This window comes from Alternaria viburni (genome assembly GCF_023758015.1).
Source record: "Alternaria viburni strain BMP 2772 chromosome Unknown scaffold_6, whole genome shotgun sequence".
In the NCBI taxonomy this organism is placed as follows: Eukaryota; Fungi; Ascomycota; class Dothideomycetes; order Pleosporales; family Pleosporaceae; genus Alternaria; species Alternaria viburni.
Window position 1 is genome coordinate 420,260 of NW_026055775.1, and position 18,526 is coordinate 438,785.

The 18,526-nt window shown below is 53.5% G+C and overlaps 4 protein-coding genes across 4 annotated transcripts; 3 read left to right on the forward strand and 1 right to left on the reverse strand.

Moving 5' to 3' along the window:
- Window positions 1–487: 487 nt before the first annotated feature.
- On the reverse strand, window positions 488–5,487 carry J4E79_003586 (uncharacterized protein; the record flags this gene model as incomplete). The annotated part of the gene is made up of 2 exons (XM_049352479.1): window positions 488–1,378; window positions 1,426–5,487. 2 exons carry the CDS (start codon window positions 5,485–5,487, stop codon window positions 488–490), a joined length of 4,953 nt encoding a protein of 1,650 aa, XP_049212858.1.
- A 1,004-nt stretch (window positions 5,488–6,491) lies between these two features.
- Window positions 6,492–8,384, forward strand: J4E79_003587 (uncharacterized protein; the record flags this gene model as incomplete). The annotated part of the gene is made up of 2 exons (XM_049352480.1): window positions 6,492–7,317; window positions 7,366–8,384. The coding sequence occupies 2 exons, from the start codon at window positions 6,492–6,494 to the stop codon at window positions 8,382–8,384; spliced, it is 1,845 nt and encodes a 614-aa protein (XP_049212859.1).
- A 2,306-nt stretch (window positions 8,385–10,690) lies between these two features.
- On the forward strand, window positions 10,691–12,264 carry J4E79_003588 (uncharacterized protein; the record flags this gene model as incomplete). The annotated part of the gene is made up of 2 exons (XM_049352481.1): window positions 10,691–11,569; window positions 11,659–12,264. 2 exons carry the CDS (start codon window positions 10,691–10,693, stop codon window positions 12,262–12,264), a joined length of 1,485 nt encoding a protein of 494 aa, XP_049212860.1.
- Window positions 12,265–14,972: 2,708 nt separating this feature from the next.
- Window positions 14,973–18,310, forward strand: J4E79_003589 (uncharacterized protein; the record flags this gene model as incomplete). Its single annotated transcript, XM_049352482.1, has 4 exons — window positions 14,973–15,042; window positions 15,098–16,568; window positions 16,633–17,512; window positions 17,624–18,310. 4 exons carry the CDS (start codon window positions 14,973–14,975, stop codon window positions 18,308–18,310), a joined length of 3,108 nt encoding a protein of 1,035 aa, XP_049212861.1.
- Between the last annotated feature and the right edge of the window lie 216 nt (window positions 18,311–18,526).

An 18,526-nucleotide genomic window follows, 5' to 3' on the forward strand; every position in this document is an offset into this window, starting at 1 on the left:
CGGGGTGGGAACAACGGCAGAGGCATTGGATCCGTGTTTGAGGCTGCTGAGGTATATTCATTGTAGTCATGAGAGGGCTAGACGAGCGTTGAATACGAGAAGAGGAATTTCAAACACCTACTACTGTATATGGCTTGTGGGTTGTGATATGATTACCGCATTTCAACTACATAAGTTCGACCGTAATCTCGAACATGAACCCCGACACCAAGCAGCACATGCAAGACTAGCCGCCTGAGAAACCAAAACACCAAGCACAAATGAACCAGGTATCCTTACGCGAACAAGAAACAAGATCCTAATGATATGCAAGAAAGAGCGCCAATCGCCCCAGCTCTGTCGCAACGGGTAGTGCAGCGGTGGGTATACCCAGCCCCGGGTTCCTGACTCCATAACTCCGCCCGCTTGCCGTAGATGTAGCGTAGTATGGTCGGGAAGATGGTGTTGCACAGCAGGCCATCCAAGTATCCATCTGTATATATTTGCCTTACTCCTTTTGCCCTTCGTTAAGTACAAGCTCAACGACAACCTGACTCCTTTCATGTTGCGGATGTTGTAAGCTCAGCTTGACTGTCCTGTTGTGACTTGAACCTCCGCTGAGCCCGTCATCGAGGCACTTGACATCGCGTCCAGCGATAACTTGGCGCAGACGACCGTTTTGCGCATTTCTGATCTCGACAAAGTCTGGGTCGAACAAGAGTACGTAAGGACCGTACATAGCGGCAGACTTGGCTTTGCCGACAAACTCCATGATGACGGACCGCGAGATGTCACCGTTCTTGTTGATGTATACGGCACACTCTTCGTAGCAGAGCAAGAACTCTTGATCCGAGAGGCGGAACATGCCCAGTGGGTCCTGGTTTTGAAGACGTGAAGCGATGGTGGCCACGTGTGATTGCTTTAGATCGGGTACGGACCATGGCTGCTTCTTGTCGAGGGTAAGCACTTCAAAGCCCTTTGCTGTGGAGATTGCCAGCGACGAGTGGAAGAGATTGATCGTGTAGCACTCTGCTGGGATATAGAACTCGTCGTACTCGCGGAAGAATTCTGTGCGTCCAGACTTCCATATCCTGGACTTCTTCTCGGATGATTTCTGGTAAACAGGCTCAAGCACCTTGAAGGTGGATGAGATACCGTCACGCTTCTTGTAGAACACTAGCGTTCTGTCTTTCATCACGCCAGTGGCGAAGAAGCCAATGTCGCGTGCACCCGATAGCTTTTGGGGTGCTCGTCGTGTTGAGTCGTTTGAGGGGGCTACGCCACTCACTGGGCATACCGCATCGAGATGGTACGCAATGAGTGCCTTGTCGGAGATGAGCAGCATCAAGCTGAACTGTTCGAGGACGGCGATTTGCGTCACACGTGGTACTTGGATTGCCTATGAGTGTTAGCACCATATCATACGACTACGAACGCATTACATACCTTGGACCAGCCTCTAGGATTATCAAATTCCGACACGTAGACTCCAATGTCTGTACCAACGGCTACCATGTGCTTGCCGTAGGGCTGGCTGAAGGCTGTTGCGCAGTTCACCCTTGCGCGGCAGATGGGGACAGGCCGCCCAACATTGACGAAAAGTTTCTCCACTTCGTCGACTGCGCGATCCAAAGGCGTTCCCTTGATCGTGATAGCTTTTTGCGAAGGCATCGCGCTGTCATATGCGAAGGCTGCGTCAGCCATGACTCTCAACTTGAACGGTTCGGCGTTTTGAGCAAAGAGAGCTGCTGCGTGTCGCGTCTTCGCAATGATGAGCTTGTCGCACCACTCGGCACGATTCGTTGCTGATGGCGCATATAGTGTGTAGGTCTCCTTGCCCAAGTGCTTTACGCGGAAGGGGTACAAAATCTTCTCATCCTTTGAAGCATCATTGGAGGTGGTGTTGACCATGGTCTTGCCGGAATTGCTCGTGTTGGTCGACCCAAGCGAGTTTGAGGTGCTTGTGTGTGATAGACCACCGGGTACAGGGCTGTTGTTCAATCTTGTCGCAGCCCCAGAACCGACCCGACCAGAAACGGTGGTGACAGTAGAGATACCCTTCATGGTAGACCGCACAACGGGATCGTCGTCTTCGCTCTCGAGAACAAGAAGATCCATGGGAATTGGCAATCTTGACACATCATACTTCTCAGACTTGGTAACACCGTCTGCTTCTCGGAAAGAGACTGCCTTGGCGAGCACAAGGTAATGATCGAAGAGCAATGCGTGGGTCTCAAGCCAGTTGAAACGGCTGCCTCCCATCCTTTGCAAGTCGCCTCGGAAGATGAGCTCTCGGCCCAGGTGATCCAGGTTGAGCTCCACTCGTTGCATACCTGGCCGCAAGATGAGTTTTGCTTGCAAGTCGGTGAGACTGACTTTCCGACTCATTTCAGCGACACGGCTGTCGCACTCTAGTGTCACGGCTTTGATCTCTTCTTTGGCGACCTGGAGATTTCGTTTCTCCTCGTTGTCCACAGTCGAGTACTTGATGACTGTGTCTATGAGAAGACCATAGCGCTGCAGTCTGTCGATAGGGCCTTTGAGATATGTATCCCATCCAAGCTTTTCTGATAGCTTGTGCTTTTGAGCGTCGTCTAGGAAGGTGCGGAACAGTATGTTTCGGTCAGCTTCCTGTCGAACCAGGAAGGATGCGTACGGGAAAGCCGCGGCGTACTCGATGTAGGCCTGCTTCGCTTTTCGGATCCATTCTCGGAAGATATCACTGAAGCCTACAATCCATGGACCTTGCTCTTGCTGTCTGTACTTGATTTGTGGAAGGAGATGGTCTTCGTTCGCTTTCCGTACTGCGTCTACCTTGCTGAACACGTCGCGGATGAATCTGTCGACTTTCTTAGGAGGTATGACCGGAGGCTGGGCTGATTGAAGTCGGTCCCGGTAGAGGTGCCGTAATACGTCAAGTCGGTTCATGTACTTGTCTTCTCCTTGGACGATCTCGTGTAGGATGTTTTGACGTTCAATTTCCTTCTTGTTTGCTCCTTCGATGTCTTCTTTCTTCAGCTTATAGAAGGTAGCCCAGTCTTCTGATCGAGGTGCTGCGGACGGAGCGTGCAGGTCGATCTTCTTGAGTGTGCGTTGGCAATGGTGCGAGTAACATCGACCTGGGCTTGCATGTGTATGCAACATGGGAGCGTAGCATCCGGCCCCCGTAAGCTGGAATATTACTCCAGTCATGCTCGCGGTTGAGAATCTCAACCATTCTTCCTCATGCACAAGCGTGCCTGCTTTGTACATCTCAGCCACTACCCGACTACTCAGTGTCTCGGCATCCGCAATGTTCATAGTTGGAACTTTGTGGGTGAATAGCGCAATAAGACCTTCTTGAATCGGACCCTCCTTAAGGTCATTCTCGCCTTCGGTCATGTTCTTCAGCCAGGAGATGATTGAGCTAAGTGCCCAAGGCTCAGTGCATTTCTTGAAGTCGATGCTGGAAAGCTTGGCGGGATTGAAGCGCTTGCCGGCTGGAATCGTGGGTAGGTCAATAGCTACGGCTTCGGCGCTGCCAGGGGTGAGGGTGTTGCCGTCGCTATCCATGGCACCGCCATAGAAGGTATTCCGGTTGCCGGGAGGAGGTCTAGGTCTGTGCCCCTGTTCAGCGTCTGTCTTGGAACGAGGCAAGGGAATGGCATCTCGGGCATTGCTGTGCTGGAGTAGAGAGGTTGAACGGGGCACAGGGGCCCCGGTGGGAGAGATCATGTGCATAGCGTTCGCATCCACCGGGTACGAACGCTGCGCAGCAGGAGCGTTACGCCAGTATTCGTAGGATCCAGATCCAGTGGAGCTGTTGCTTTGGTGGTTCATTCGCCGGCTGCCGGTGTTCACTGGAGGTGGGGGTAGTGGCCGGTTTGAAATGCCCGGGTGATAGAACATATCCGGTGGCTCGCCCGGCATTACTGCTGAAGGGCCATTGAGTGTCGAGCCGGACAGGGCAGATGCGCTATCCATGAGTGTGACCTCATCGCCCTCGTCGTAGCTCCGCCGCCGTGCGCTAGGCTCTTCCAGACCACCGGTACCAAATGTGTCGACACGCGCGTTGCTCGAGAAGGACGGGAAGGGATGGATCGGGTCGTAGTCGTCGTGCATAGGGTCAGATCGTCGCTGAGAGCCTGAGGTGGACGCTGTGTGACTTCCACCCGCTGCCAGTACGCTTGGGTCTCCACCATAGTTGAAAGATGGTGCGAATCCGCCGCCATAGGTACCCACGTCCATACCCACGTAGTCACTATCGCTGGCACTTTCCTGTCGCATCGGCTCGGCAGGCATCTGCGGGGAATGTACCGACGTGTAGTTGCTGAAGAGCCCGGTGCCACCACTAGCTCTACGAGCTTCGTCTTCTCTTTCTTGTTCCTCGGCCATCTGAAGTGCAGCTAGACCAGCAGCTGCCTCTACGTCGCTCTCGTCACTAAGGTAGGTGTCGCGTCCAGCAACTGCGCCATTCGTGCCGTTTCTTCCTGCAGACTCGCTGTAGTATTGGCCGTTCGGCTGTTGTACCTGGGCGCCGCCAGATGTCATGTTCATAACGTCGTTGAATAGTTCGTCTTGATACCCGTTCTGCTGCGGCGCGAAATATTCGTCACTATCGGACTCGTGGGGCGGCGGTGGGGGTAGCGGTCGCGATGATACCGTGTTGGTCCGTTGTGGCGAGCCATGTGTAGGGACCTCGGGCGTGGGTGGAAGGGCGTTGCCCGACATGGAGGCATACCTGTCGCCTCGCTGGGAGCCGTAGCCAGTATCGTATCCCGGGGGAGACGGGAGTGGAGCATGCGAGGCGCTCGAGGAATAGTAGCCCGAGGACGCGTTCGAGGGTCGTCGATTCGGGTAGGTGCCCCAGTCCTCACCCGCAGATTGCGCGCTCCCTGGAGGAGCAGGCAGTGGTGTTGCGGCCGATGCTGCGTAGGCTGACGCGCGACTCTGGACAGAGGGTGCTCTTCCAAAGCCCTGATTCTGGTATACCGAGGGCGAGTGGTATGAGGCGGTCGGAGAGGTGGGCGAGAAGCCATAGGATTGGCTCAGGGAGTTGGTGGGTGCGATGTTGCTGTCCGCGTAGGCAGCTGGGTTGTATGGCTGGTGCGAAGCCGACACAGAGACGGGCGGCGCGAAGGTCCTGTTGCTTACACCGCCGTAGTGCTGGGGGTTGGGCAGAGCTATGGGCTGCGTGTTGTAGTTCTGGGGGTTGTACGCCTGCTGCGCCCGCTGGTAGCCATAGCCGCCGTTGTACCCGCCCGCTGTGGGGGACATTGGACCCTGAGGTGGCTGCGGGGAGCTGTTTGCGCCGATGAAGAGCTCGTCGTTCTGGCGGGCCGCTATGCTGTTGCGCCGGTCGAGCTGCTGGAGGTGCCCGTAGCCCGTGGGCGCGCCGTTGGTGGCATCGCCATTGTCAGCGCTTGGCGTGCGGCGGTTGTAGGGATCCTGATATTGGCCGGGCGCGCCCACATTGGAGTGTGGGATGTTGGGGTTGTAGTAGTTCTGGCCGTTTCCGTAGTACGACATGGCGGCAGGAAGGCGCGAGGATAGTTAGGAAGGCGCGATGGGAGTCGGTGCGGTGGGAAGCGTCATTCACGAGGCTATCTGACCAAGTTGCGCGGGCACCATGACCAGGGCCGCTGAGCTGAGCTTGGAGTCCAGCAACCTAGCCAGCGCGGAGAAGTGGGAGACGCAAGGCGATTCTGCGACTCGTACGATGTCGCGCGCTCGCATGCGCCGGCGCTGATAACTATCCCAGTGGGCAGGAATGAGGGACGGGAAGCAGCCCTGCCTGTGCGTAGGTGGCAGCTGTCGAGCGGATCGTCAAGCGTGTTTTGCGTGGCTGTAGCGGGGAGTGCGGGCCGCTGGGCGACGCTGCTATGGAACTGCGAAATTCGAGGAGAGACACAGGACTCCGCAATGGCGATGCAGGTATTAGGGTGGTGGGAAGACGGCTATGGCTTGTTTGCGGCGTTGCTGTCATTACCGTCCAACTATCGCGGAGCCAAGAACAACCGGGAGCGGAGCCCTACCGTGTGCCTGATCCCCATCTCGTACCATTGTTCCGCACACTGCAGCCTTTATGGCCCCCGTGTTCGCCAACTCGGAGGAAAACACGACTAAGATCAGTCATTGTATGCTTGCAGCCAACTACAATGTCGCATGCGCACAGCGGTGGCGCTGCTTCTTTGGGCGTGCAGCCATCTCCCAAGAGCCCCATGGCCGTGTCACCAGAGCGCGCCTGCTAGAGATTGTCATGCACCAGCAATTCTGACCGCAGGCTCGAAAACGCTTTCACGGGTCAAAACACATGCGAAGCTTGTGTAAGGTACCTAGATATTGTGAACTCAGTCTTACCCCGCAGTGCTGCTGGCGATGCTGTCACCATCTCCGCCCGTACATTGCTATTTCCGAGGTCTGGCTATGGCGCAACTATATGACATGGCGCAGTTATTGTTTGACCCGGAATGCTCCTCGGTGTACTACGAACAAGCTCACTTTTCATACATTTTCGAGCCAATAATCTCATAATGGGCATACAGTCAGATCCGCCGAGTTCCCTATACGCTGCTGCTGGCACTGCGGCTGACGACAACGTCAAGGTCCGGGATCAACTGCCACCAGAAACTGACCAACATGGCTACCGAATCAACGAGCAGCCCATGGGGACAAAAAGAAAGGTCAAAGTTGTCCTCATGGGCGCAGGCGCATCGACTTTGAACTTTCTCAAAAAGGCCGAGGAAGAGATGGAGAACCTGGAAATAGTATGCTACGAGAAGAACCACGATGTTGGCGGCACTTGGTTGGAAAACCGATACCCTGGCTGCGCCTGCGACATCCCTTCGGTCAACTATCAGTTCTCTTGGAAAATCAAACTGTGGTCGCATTACTACTCGTATTCGCCGGAGATTTGGGAGTATTTGAAGTCCATCGAACGCGAAAATGACTTCATCGCCAAGTATATCAGGCTGCGACACCGCTTAGAGCATGTGGAGTGGGACGATGCGGCCGGTCTATGGCGGTTCCGCGTTCGTGATCTGGAGAAGGACGTCGTGTTTGAAGACAGTGCCGAGTTCTTTGTCAACGCCGGAGGTGTCTTGAACAAGTGGAAGTGGCCAGAGATCCCAGGTCTGCAAGACTTCAAGGGCAAGCTGATGCATTCTGCGAATTATGAAGAAGGCTACGATCTTTCCAATAAACGTGTAGCTGTCATCGGTGCTGGTAGCTCGGGTGTGCAAATTGTCGCGTCAATACAACAAAAGGTCGCGCATCTGTATCACTGGATACGATCTCCGATATGGATCACGGCAGGCTTTGCCCAGACCTGGGCTGGAAAGAACGGTGCAAACTTCCGGTGTACGAGCTACTTCTTACACGATCATCAGAATAGCTGACATGTTGCAGATAGTGAAGAACAGCTCAAATACCTCGAAGAAAATCCCAAGAAGTACCTGGAGTATCGCAAACAGATTGAGAACGAACTCAACCAGCGCTTCAAATTCATCATCAAAGGCAGTGAGGAAGCTCGTCTCGCACGTGAATACGCAGACACCGAAATGCGCAACAAGCTCAATCATGACTCTCGTCTCATCGAGAAGATGATACCCAAAAACTTCAATCCCGGATGCCGCCGTCCAACGCCAGCACCAGGATATCTCGAAGCTCTCGTTGCGCCCAACGCCACTGTCTTTACCGACCCCATTGGCTCCATAACCACCACAGGTTTCACGGACAAAGAAGGCAACCACCACGAAGTCGACGTAATCATATGCGCGACCGGCTTCGACACCTCCTGGCTGCCGCGTTTCCCCTTCAAAGCTCATGGGCGTGATCTGCGCGACGTATGGAGTTCAGATGAAGGCGTAACATCCTATCTCAGCGTTGGTATTCCCAACTTCCCGAACACGTTTTCCTTCTGTGGTCCATATGGTCCTCTAGGTCACGGTTCTTTCATGCCGCTGATCGAGGTATGGACCCGCTACATCTTCTCCGCCATTACAAAATGCCAAGTCGAGAACATCAAGTCTCTTACTCCCAAACTTGCTCCTTGTGTGCAATTCCGCCAACACGCCGATCTCTTTCTACAACGCACCGCGTGGACGTCACCCTGCCGCTCTTGGTTCAAGCAAGGAAAGACGGATGGTCAAGCCACCATGTGGCCCGGCTCGCGCCTTCACTTTCTCAAGATTATGGAAACGCCGCGGTATGAAGACTTTGAGATTGAGTACAGACAAGGAAACATGTGGGCATTTCTGGGAAATGGGTTTGAGGTAAGAGAGTTTGATGGGAGGGACATTACGAACTATCTAGGTAACTTGGACGAGGAGGGAAGAGACGTGCAGCCTGACTATGATGAGGGGTTAAAAGACGTACTTGGGGGATTTACGTTGGGAGATGAGTACATTGTGAAGGGCGGAAAATAGGTTTCGTGAAGACATCGAGGCCTGATCTATCCTGCTGCGCTTCTTCTGTCCATCTCCATTTCGGCAACGCTCCACCTTTCAAAGTTCAGACGCATGGAGTAGATAACGGAGTGGGCGCGTAAAGGTAATAGGCGCTTTCGCTGGCAATACTCCGACCTCTTCACCCTTGCACAGACTCATCATCCCACTATGCACAAGACTGCGTGAAAGACTAGTCCTTGGAGGGGCAAAACACAGGCAATCGCTTGTTTCCACCTCCGCTTTCGCTTTCAACAAACGGGTGTCCGGCACTTTGCGCGCACGATTCGAGTGATTTCGGCATCGCCTACGCTCCGCCCATGCTCCATGGGCACCCCAGACGCATTGACGATATCACAACAACCGCCAGACGAGCAGAAAGCGGCACCCACTAGTCGGCTACGTGCGGCGACATATTCCTCTACCAGCGCACCACAGTGCATGGTTCCCGTCACTACACCCCATCTCCGTTAGCAGAACGGCCAAAACCGACACTTTCGTGATCCAGGCCGCCGTGGCGCCCAGAAGTGTTCACGTGAGACAACTCCGACGCCTAGCCTTTGATCTCCCGACAAACCTCCCGCCAGCACCTCGCGTGACCAATTACACGGTACTTGCGGAGTGGCGCTGACATGCGACACGTCATTTTGGAGCTTACATGCGCGTGGTGCAGAAGAAAGAGCATGCGGAGAAGCACGCTAGAAGCACACTAGAAGCTCTCGTTGAGATGTCGACCCCAGCTTCCACCCCAGTGGTGCAGGCACCCTTGCAGGTTGGGTACAGTGCCCGCGGAAGGCAAAGATGGTGAACCTGGTAGAGATGCGGCAGAGTTGCTAGCAAAAGATGGGGAGATGGAGGCTGATGGTTGCCCAGCTGTGAATCAGACGGGCCTTTGAGTTGTGAGCGTCATGTCTTTTGACTACATGTGACGAATGTCATGGCTGTCGCGTATAGCGGATCCATATCGCAAGTGCAAGATCTACACCTTTTGACGAAGAGGTCAAGACCTCCATCCGCACTGATTGAGCATATAGCAAGCCACTGCCGATACTCTCAGCTCGATGTGAAGATCTTTTCATATGCAAAGCCACCGAGCTATTAGGCATAGCTGGTATGTACTAAACGAATACCGCATATGTTGAGCGGTTTTCCAAATGCTTCAGTCGAATATCGCGATATCGCAGCGCAGCCATAGGACAGCCCAGCATGCAGCCTCGCGGCAAACAGGTCACAGACCCCAAGCTTCAGGCCATGCGAGACCACCCTGGCCCAGCAGTCGGAGCCTCAACAAGGCCTCATGTCATTGTGCCTAAAACATGCCAAGGGAGCCCAGAGGCTACTGGCTGCGCGTCCAAGAGACGGTGCGCACCAACGCTAAACAAGATCATGAATTCCCCAAAGAAGGCTTGGTGGCGCCCAGAGTCTTTCCTGGATCGCTTGTCGTTCACTCGCTGGCCCTACAAGCCTCGCTTGCCGTTGCTTGTAAAAACGCCTTCTAGAGGTTCTGCACCGAAGGACCCTGACGACATAGCACCAGGCGAGATCGCTGAGATCAACAGCGGGGTGCAGATGATGCGCCCCTCTAGAAGGCGCTGGAGCGGCTGCTAATTGGGCATTTTGCGGGTTGGGGACTCCACTGTTGTGTGCATTCCAGTTTTTTTCTGCGCTACAGTCTCTCCATGGGGTTGGCAACGCGGAGATGCTATCGAGCCCCATCTGCGAGGCATTTGTCTCATGAGGCTCAACGACTAAGTGGGACCGCTCGGAGAAGAACGTCTATGCGCTGCAGTTAGTGCATGCTTATGCACGTGGTGATTGGACACAAACACGCACCATCCGATGTTTGCCGGCTATACTCTCGGGGGAAATATGCAGGCTACTGAGTCGCCGAGGAAGAGCCAGCCCATCACGGCAGCGCTCCGATGAAAATTTGCGGATACTGGGGTGTAGCGTACGGGGCGATGCGTTAGCAGTAGATTCTACCCCAACACCCCGGCTTATACGCCGCGCTCAACCAACGCCAGCATGGGACTACCGAATGGGCTACCGACTGCTATTGCAGTCTGGATGGCACCAGCCCCATGTCGCGACCTATACCATGGAGATGGGTATCTGGGGACGCGGAGAGCGGATATATAGTGTGCGCTGTATCCCTTCACTGAAACAGCATCAGCTTCTCGCTCTTCGTCTCTCACTATCTGGGATTCGCCTCTACAGACATATCATCTGTTGATCCTTGGGCTATATCTACTTTCGTTCCCAATCTTCATCTTTACCCTACTATCACCATGGGTTTCTTTGGAAACAACGGCTCGCAAGAGCCTACTCTGGACCAAGTCCACGAGCAGCAAGCTCGCCGCCCTTCAGTCGCTGAAGTCGTCGACGAACAGGTTCGCCGCAAGTCTGTCGACAACCGTGTCGTCACTGGAGCTTCCGCTCTCACGGTCCGCCAATCCATCGTTCCCGTCACCTTGGTCACTATCCTCTTCTTCATGTGGGGATTCGCCTACGGTCTTCTCGATGTCCTCAACTCTCGCTTCCAGGTCGCTCTTGACATCACCCGTGGAGAGTCGTCTGGTCTCCAGGCTGCTTACTTCGGTGCTTACTTCATCGGTCCTTTGACATACTCTGGATGGTTCCTCCGCAAGTTCGGTTACCGATACACCTTCATTCTCGGTCTCTCCATCTACTGTGTCGGTGCTCTCATGTTCTGGCCTGCGGCTGTCAAGCGAAGCTTCGGTGGCTTCTGCGGTGCCATGTTCCTTGCTGGTTCTGGTCTGTCGACTCTCGAGACTTCCGCCAACCCTTACATTGCTGTCTGCGGTCCTCCCAAGTACTCCGAGTTCCGTCTTGAGCTGTCTCAGTCCGTTCAGGCTGTTGGCTCTGTCGTTGCTCCCGTCCTCGCTGCTCAGGTCATCTTCAAGAACGTTGGCACTGACGGCAAGTCTCTCGAGGCTGTTCAATGGGTATACCTTGGTATTGCTGGCTTCGTCGGTATCCTCGCTGTTGTCTTCTACTTCGCTCCCATTCCTGAGATTACCGACTCCGACATGGCCGACCAAGCTGAGATGACCACCGCTGCTACCGGCTACGTCGACAAGCCACTCCGCAAGCAGTACACTCTTTTCTGGGGTACCGCTGCTCAGTTCTCTTACGTTGCCGGTCAAGTAGGCGTTGCTGCTTATTTTATTAACTATTTTGTAAGTTTAATTCGTATACAGACGATATGAAACGTTTACTGACTTTGGATCAATAGGCTGAGGCACGCCCTGACCTTTCCGTCACTGAAGGCCACCACGAGGGAGCCAACTTCTACGCCATCGCCCAAGCACTTTTCGCCGTCGGACGTTTCGCAGCAGCTGGACTCATGTACTACGGCGGCAAGCCCCGTTACGTCCTCCTCGCTTTCCAGACCCTGATCATGATCTTCATCAGCGCCGCAATCGGCACCAACACTGGCAGCGCCACCCGACCCAACTGGGGAGGTCTCAGCATGCTGATGATCGTCCTCTTCTTCGAGTCCTGCATCTTCCCCATCATCTTCGCACTTACACTCCGCGGTCTCGGACGCCACACCAAGCGCGGTGCTTCTTTCCTCGTCTCCTCCGTCTGCGGTGGTGCCGTTGGCCCCGTCATCCTCGGCAACGTTGCTGACCGCATCGGAACACGGAAGGCTATGTGCATCCCGCTCATATTCTTCGCGATTGCCTGGTCTTACCCTATCTACCTCAACATGGTCAAGGGTGCCGAGCTCGATGCTTACAGCGAGAGCCATGTTGGTACCACTGATGGTGCTATTGACAACGACTCTGTGCTTGCTGGCAAGGACGTTGAGGCCCGCATGTTTGAGACCAAGGTCTAAATGAGTGTGCTTTGATACTATTGGGTGGGATTACTTTTGGATTAGATGATACCTATGAGGATTGAACGATGATAGCGCGGCGTTTATGATGGGATGATCGGACTTCGCTTGGTCGGGCGGAGTCTTGTATATACCACGACTTCTTTGTGCATACATAAACTTGCATATTGTTTATACGAATCACTAAACTTTACCACTTAACCTCTCCTCGTTAAATCCCACGCGCGAGATCTCCTCAGTTACCTACATCGAATGATGAGAGTTTCACAGGTGCATCTCAATTCCTTCTAAAGCCCACATACCACGACTTCGACTTCCTTGCCCTTCGTTCGAAGCAGCGTGGCATACATATGATCTCGTTGCGTCGACCAAAGGCCGCTGTAAACATATTCCCGACTCGTACATGACAGTCGTGAGCCACCTCACGCATCCGGTCCCTCCTCATCCCTTCCCACTACCACCTCAAAGTTCGCTTCATCCACCGACTTCCAGAACTCTGCATCGCTCTGCCTAGCCTTTAACTCCTCAAGACACAACCCTGTGACTGTAGGCCCCATCAAGATCTCTACACACTGCAATCTCGGCCAATGGTTCTCGGCCTTCTGCGCGCCAAAGAGATCCTGCAGCCACCTGCTTTCCAAGAATGCCAAGTCAACGTCGAAGATCTTGAGGTGCTGTAAAGACGTCGGAAGAGCTTGCGTCGGTGAAAGTTCGAAGTCGCCTTCAAAGACGGCGTCAAAACGCATGTTGTCGAGCTTGATCGATATGAGCGCTGCTTGAGGAATGACCAGTTTCTTGAGTTGCGCAAATTGGTCGAATCGCGGTAGTGGTTTGCGCATCGCACCCGGTAGTGTCCAGAAGCCACCTGGTAGTTGTAGGGTTTCGAGGTTTGGTCGCAAATGTACCATGCCGTCGACAAGATTCTGGTAGTCGGTAACTTCGCTCCGGGCATCGTATATCGTTCGATCCCAGTACTGCTCATCCACGTAGACATCGTCCTCGAAAGCAGACGGCCCGGTTGGATAGTATTGGATGTTTGCCTGATAGGCAGGAAACGCGCGGACACTCCGATACGGGTTCTTACTGTCCGACGGTTCCGCGTAGTATTCGAGTGATTGAATATTGGGAAAGGCGCGGAGAACGTTCGTCATACACGCTCGAGAAGTGGTATTCCATACGCCGACGGTTCTGACCTCGAAGTCTAGACGGAGATGTCGGATCGTTGGCTGTGCACGATGGCTGCTGAGGTAGTGCTCGGATGCCATGCGAATTTGCGAGTGTATTTGGCCTTGGAGTCTGATGCTTAGGTCGAGGGTGTGCAGATTGGGGTAGTGCTCCAAGCCGCCCCCCAATAGCGGCGGCAAGGGGCTCTCGTACTTCAAATAGGATAGCACATGTGCGGTCGGTAGCCTGGAAGCAAACTTCTGCCAACGGCGCGTGTCTTGGAAGTGCGCCTCAGCAAGCGTAAGATTTGAATCTGGATCGAATATGCACAAGGTCGAAATATTTGGTAGTAGAGCTAAGAACACGGAAGCTGAAGCATGTGCAAATTTGCCTTTCAGTTCTGCAATCTTCCCTGTCTTCCACCAAACAGGTAGGTCGAGGGAAGCGACAATCTCACACGCCTTCTCGTAGACGAGATAGTTCACGTGAGGCTCTACTGGACCTGACCTACTGAGATTCATGATACCACGATCTTCCGACGGTAAGCATAATCTCAGCTGCTTTACATATCGTTTCCACTCCGGTCGTGCTTGCAATCTCCAGATCAGGCCGTAGATGTCCGAATTGGAAAGCTCATTCAATGTTCCTGGGAAGCCGACCTCGAGCACGAGCGAAGAGAGCAGTACTTCGCGAGCCAGAACCGTGAACCTCTTACACGTCAACGCAATGTTGAGTAGCGAGCGAGAATTAGCGCGAAAATCGGAAATGAGATACTCGTCTGGAGAGCTTGGAGGGGGATCATCTGGAATATAGCCCAATACACGAATGGAACGATGCAAATCGACATCCGAAAAGACCTGGAGTAGTATTTCGTTGGGCAGAGTACTCAGCGAGCTGGTGCTGTCGCCTGGGAAGCGTTAGATGATGACGTATGTAACGCGGATGTTTGGCACGCTCACTTCTGGATGATTGAAGCGGTGGTAGCCCCTCCATTGTTCTCAGCCGTTCTCTAGATGCACCAATTTGATGGAGTATAGGGTGATTGAGATGGGCTGCATTGCACTGCTGCAGGTGCTCGCTGTGCCGCACAGCATGTCATTCAAGCTTGTCCCGATTTAGCATGGCGGTTTTCCACGGCTCGGCCATCATTCAGGCGCGCAACACCAAATTACCACTGGGAGTACACCCAAACAACACTTCAGTCTGCATCAATTAGCAATAGACGGGGCAGAAAACCGGTTGCGCTTAGAAAACTCTGCAACGCAAGATGTCAGAGGGTGGGACTTGCTTTTTTCGATGCGTGCCTCAGAAAGCGATTCGTCGCGATCGCGACGCGACGCGTGGCGGGGAAGGACCCAGCAATATCTTCGCGCACCGCCAGAACGCCGTCTCACCCATTGACGGTCTATGGTAGCGAAGACAACACACTCGAAATATCTCCTCCGAAGTTCTATTCACTAGAAAAGGATAGTCTGCATACCCAAGTACCTACGTACTGAGGTCAGTTCGGCTGGAGTAGACGCGGTTGCAGTAGCATATCTACAATGGCGGCCAACAACCTACGAAGCACTTACCAGCAATACAAACACGATACGGATGTCGTGGCATCATGGCGTAAGTTGCGGTTAAAGTTACGAGCGATGCACGCGCTAATCTCGCCCTTCTGTAGTCGCGACTACAGCCAAGTCATTTGGCTACAACAAGCCCCTCGAACCACCTGCTCCCACGGAACAGAAAACGCAAAGACTCAAAGGCAAAGCCAGAAAAGCCGGAAATACTGCGCAGAGTGGATCAGACAAGCAGACGTCTAGTCCGAAATACACCCTTGCTATCAAGGATTTCATACCTTTGTCTGCTCACATCGCCGGTGTCAAAGGCAGCAACGTAGAGGTTCCGGACTACTTCAACGTTGCACTCGATAGAGTGATCTCTGTTCGAAGTGCTTTCTCGAAAAAGCTGGCAGCTGCCGGCGAAGCCGTCGACAAGCCGTCTGATGACCGTCACAGCTTTTTTGTCACTGTCTTGGAAAGCGTGCGCGACGCACTCAAGCCTTTGATACGGACCAATGCACTCGATCTCAACAGCATCAAGAATGCCACGCCAAGGAGTGACAAAGACCGAGTCAGACAGACTAGAGTTCGCAATATCTTCGAAGTCTTGGATGTGTATGAGCCATCGGCGGAGTTTCTCGCTGCACCAGATGTCGCACCTCCGCCGAAGCCTGTGGAACTGGACTACACTGCTGAATCGTGGAACGACTCCGTCATTGAAGCCTTTATGGCAATGACCATGTTGATGGATGACCTCTCTCGCCTTCGTGCTGAGATTGCAGACCTGTGGGGTCGACATCATGCGAGAGAACTCGACCTGGCAACTGTGTCGGTAGCGACCAACACAGCAATCCAGCTTGCGCACAGCATGGAAGATGAAGTCTACCCAGTGATCAAGCATCTGGTTGAAAGCGTGCCATTCCACGAGGTGTACTTCTTGGCTATCGCCAAAGAAGCTGGCGCTGATCCCCAAGCGAAAGGCTGGTTCTGCTGGTCGGACGACTACAACTTCAAAGCCTACGACATCGCGGATGCCCTGTTTGTCAACGCCCGTTATGGTCTTCTGGTCTACCTCAACAACAACATGAACGGGCACATTATGGACTACAATGGCAAATGGGGTCGATTCGACGAAAATGAAGGTCCACCACCTAGAACGAACAGGGAAAAGTATGCCCGCGATAAGTCCACATTGCAAGAGCTGTTCCAGGATCTTCCCTTGCTACACAATCATCCGATGGTGGTTGAGGACCAGTTTGTCATCGCTTTCGATGCTGCGCGGAAGTCCTTTGCAAGGGAAAACACAAATAAGCAACCACCAATCTGGACGTGCTTTGCTTTTCAAATTTATCTCGACATTGTCTACTCTACCGAGGTTGGTGCGGGTTGGACACAGATGCGCAACGAGTTTACTACACTTCACAGATACGTTGAGGTCTACCCTAAAGCTTCTTCCGACATGAGGAAATTGGTCAAATCAATTGAAAAGATCATGAAGGTCGATCCTCTCGCACTTATCCGGGCGACGTTTACTTCTCCCTACAAGGACTATACCATGTGGCGTCGCAACCCCACACATTGTGGTCTTTGGTAAGTCCTCATAGTACGATGTACATGTGAGACGTATACTGACTTTGAACCTCCAATCTTGCAGGATCCATTATGCACGAACCGTCTTCCACAGAGAAGCTGTCAAGTACGCCGCAACACCCGGGGCGGTCATGTGCGTAACGCAATTATACCATGCCCTGCGCCAGACTGAGCTTCTTTCGGAAGAGTGGAAGGATCTTCAGACGCTGTGGGACATGCAGGGAAATTCGGCTTACTTCATTGGAGAGTCCCCCAAAGACTTTGAGGGGCATTGGAAGAACTATCTCATGGCTATTGGTGCTTCAGCAACGAACTGGGCAACTTCGAAGAGGAACACGAAGGTCAAGGAGACCAAAGCAAACGCACGTTTATTGAAGTTCAAGGGTCCAGTATCGGCCTGGATGGCTTCACGTATTGCAACAAATGGCGACGAACGACTCATCACAGCCGAAGCCATTGAAGACGCGATCAAAGACGGCGCAAGCCATCATTCGTCCCTCGCCGCTGTCGCACCTACCATTCAAAGGCAATCCCACATTATCCAGAAATTGGCCACTGCTCTCCACGCCGAGGCTCCAGAAATCACCTTCGATTACTTCACCATGCACGACCTTTGCTGGGAGTTGATGGGGAGGATGAAAGAACGATTCAGTCCCATCATTGCTGCCAAATCTGGAAAACAGTGGGAAGCACAGAAAAGCAACCTGCCGTTTGTTGTTGGCTTCGTCTTCTCTACGGCCGCGGGCAAAAAGGATATCGAGACGGACGGTGTGCCTTCGGAAGAGTTGTTGAAGATCGCTGCGCAGGTCACGGGGAAGTTCTTGGAGGAAGGTAAAGGTAGTGTGGTAACCGATACTGGACGCCTGGAGGGACATTTCGACTCATTTGGGACAGAACAAGTGGATATGTGGAAAGCCGAGGTGAGAGACAAAGTCGGCCCTGGGGTCCGTGCCAATGATTAAATGAGAAGGTCATGGGCAAGTGAGCAGTCTTTCACGAATTACAACTTTATCTCTACTATACTACCCACTGCTCTCCTTTTTACCTTCTCAAAGATCACCAACTCAGACAATATGACACCAGCTCCGCCTACGACTCCCCATGCCTGCTTCGTCTGCAAACAGACTGCTGAACAACGCTGTTCCACCTGTAGTAACGCACGCTACTGCTCTACCGCCTGTCAGAAGAAAGACTGGAAGATGCACAAGATGCTTTGCAAGTCCTTCGCAGGTCTTGAGCCACGACCTGGTGCAGCCTTCTTCCGCGGTCTTCTCTTTCCCGGAGATGAGCCTTTGCCACGTTTCGTCTGGATCGAATACGCCAACGTCAAGGACTTCGGATCAATATCCTGCGAGCCTTTCCTCGGTCGCAACATGTTGAATCACATATCCCACACCTGGCCCACCCTCAAGCGCATACCCTCGCACCGGGTCGGTATCTACTATCATGACAACTACATGAACGAGAACCTGCCCACCACTCCGAGTTTGACCAAATGGCTGGGCCCAGCTGCAGGCAACTACTTCCGTGGACCTTTTCTGTCCCACGGCTACGAGAATGGCATTGAGCTTGACGATGAGTTCGAGTCCGGTGAGGGAGGGCCCTGCGATCTTGACACGTCGGCTTTGGCTACTCTGTTGGCGTTCTTCCAGGCGCAAGGTACCGTTTATCTTGATAGGAAGAGGTTCGGCAAAGGATTCTCCCATCCAAATATCATCGAGGTGCGCTCCGATGCGGACTGAGAGTCGGTCGCTCCGGGAGAAGGGCCGAACGTGGTGGAGCTATCGAGTTTGTCAACACCTGGGGGGTAATATGGCCTTGCAAGTGTGTGGCGCCCTGTCGCATTGACACCCTTCCCGGTAATTTATCTTACTCATTTCACAAAATAGTTTTGTGGTCTCGAGAATGCGCGTTGTGGTTACTGGCGTAACGTGGGGCAGGCAATGCCGTCACTGCTT